Consider the following 1,800-nt stretch of genomic DNA (forward strand, 5'->3'; position numbering starts at 1 on the left):
ATCAGAGCAAAATTTTTATTTACTAAGAAACTACCATTTCGGCACATTTCTTAATCTTTGTCATCTTCACCGTCTTTTCCCTTCCTCCATGCACAATTTTGCTTGTCGTCTTTTTTGTCAGCATCGCACTCAGCTTTACCAGTTCCGTGCGCTGCGCATCCAGTTGGAGCTGGTCCCTCTTTTGGTGCCTCTCCTGCTCCTGCTCCTGTTGCTGTGTTTTCTGTTACTGTTTTGGGTTTGCATTTTTTAGCATCTGCCGCATTTGCATCATAAGTGCATTCTAGTTTTTCGCATTCGGTTTGGTTGTCGTGGTGTTTGTCGCATTCAATGTCTGCTCTGTGCTTGTTTTTGTGAATTCCTTGTTGGTCTACACTTGCAGCAGCAATGGGGGCTGCGTCTTTGGCGTTGTATTTTCTGGACGATGACCGTCTTAGTGCTGCTATTTGCCGTTGCATGTTGTCGGTTATCTCCTTGTGTGCATAATTTTGTTTTAGCAATTTGATTGCCTTTCGGAACTTGGTTACCCATGGGATGCTGTCGAAGCCTTTGTTGTTTTCGCCGAAATAGTTTGTATAGTCGACGCAGTCGGCTTGGCTCGCTGAGCACTCGTTTGCGTTCGCCGTTTTGCCTATTGTTACTTTGTTTGTTGCGCCTGCAGCGTTCGATATCTGAGCTTCCGTTGCATACAGCGCTGACGTTAGCATGTCTACCGCGCCTGCTTCTTCTGCTGGTTGTCCGCAATGCTTGGTTAATGCTGCAAGTACGCCGTTTTCGAGCGTGCCGGCGTCCATTATTGCTGTTGCTTCGTTGCCCGGTGTGCACGAGTCTGCCGTTTGCGTGCTGCAAAGGCGCATTAAGTCGTGGCCGATACTTTGCCCGGCCTTTGCGCCCGTGCATTCGTCCGTTTTCTGGATCGCGGCGAGTGCGTTGTCTGTGCATCCGCTTTTGTCGCCGTTTAGCTTTAGTGTGCCGCTGCAGAGTGTGTCTTGTAGTGTTTCTTCGATGACAGTTGCTAGCGGTTTCTGACCGTCGCTTGGCTCAATTGCTATTTGCTGGTAGAGCGACCGGGCATCGTGCGCAGTGCGATTTAAGTAATCGCGTGCAGCTGCCAGCTGGTGTTGCTGAAGCTTCAACGGGTTCTCCTTGATCCACGTCGCGCTTTTACCGAATACAGCCGCGTGCGCCGCCCGCCAGTCCTCCCAGTACTCGGTCCAATCCACTTTGTCGAAGGTTGGCTTGTTGCTTGCTTTGAAAGTTGCCCAGTCTTTGTCGGCGTCTTTTAGTTTGAAAATGCTCTGCCACTCCGTTGTTGCCACGCTCATATTGTAGTTCTGGATATCGTAGTATTCCTGGCTTTTTTCTGGCCGCTGCCACGCGTTTAACCTGACTGTTTTGGCCGCTACCCATGCCTTGCAAAGTGCTCTGAAGGGACCTTGGTTGTCCAGGGCGGCACAGTTGCAACGGCTTGGGACGATAAAGAGTACAGAAAGGACGGTTGAAAGCGCCCGTTTCCGGATCTGCGGGTCCGGTTTCCTTGGCATTGGTTTTTTTGTTCCAATTGCCAAAAATTAAAGAATAGTGATTAAAAATAACTATGCTTTGTAAAATTGTCAGTGTAGTAAGAGGAGAGTATCGTTTGGCGTTAGAGTTGCTGACACGCTACTAAGTTGTATTACACATCGGGTCGCTGACAAATCGCAGATGGACAGTCTTGTCAGACGATCGTCCAATCAGCTTTCAGCGTCTTTCTGGTACGGTATACAGTAAGCCCCTCGTTGTCAAAGTCTAGTTAAAGTTGAG

General features: G+C 49.0%; 1 pseudogene across 1 annotated transcript; it reads right to left on the bottom strand.

Moving 5' to 3' along the window:
• Positions 1-14: 14 nt before the first annotated feature.
• TEOVI_000745500:pseudogene lies at positions 15-1,463 on the bottom strand (annotated as a pseudogene). The gene has a single exon. A coding segment is annotated over exon 1 (1,449 nt).
• Between the last annotated feature and the right edge of the window lie 337 nt (positions 1,464-1,800).

The sequence above is a fragment of the Trypanosoma equiperdum genome, assembly GCF_001457755.1.
Source record: "Trypanosoma equiperdum strain OVI genome assembly, contig: ctg_1770, whole genome shotgun sequence".
NCBI lineage: Eukaryota > Euglenozoa > Kinetoplastea > Trypanosomatida > Trypanosomatidae > Trypanosoma > Trypanosoma equiperdum.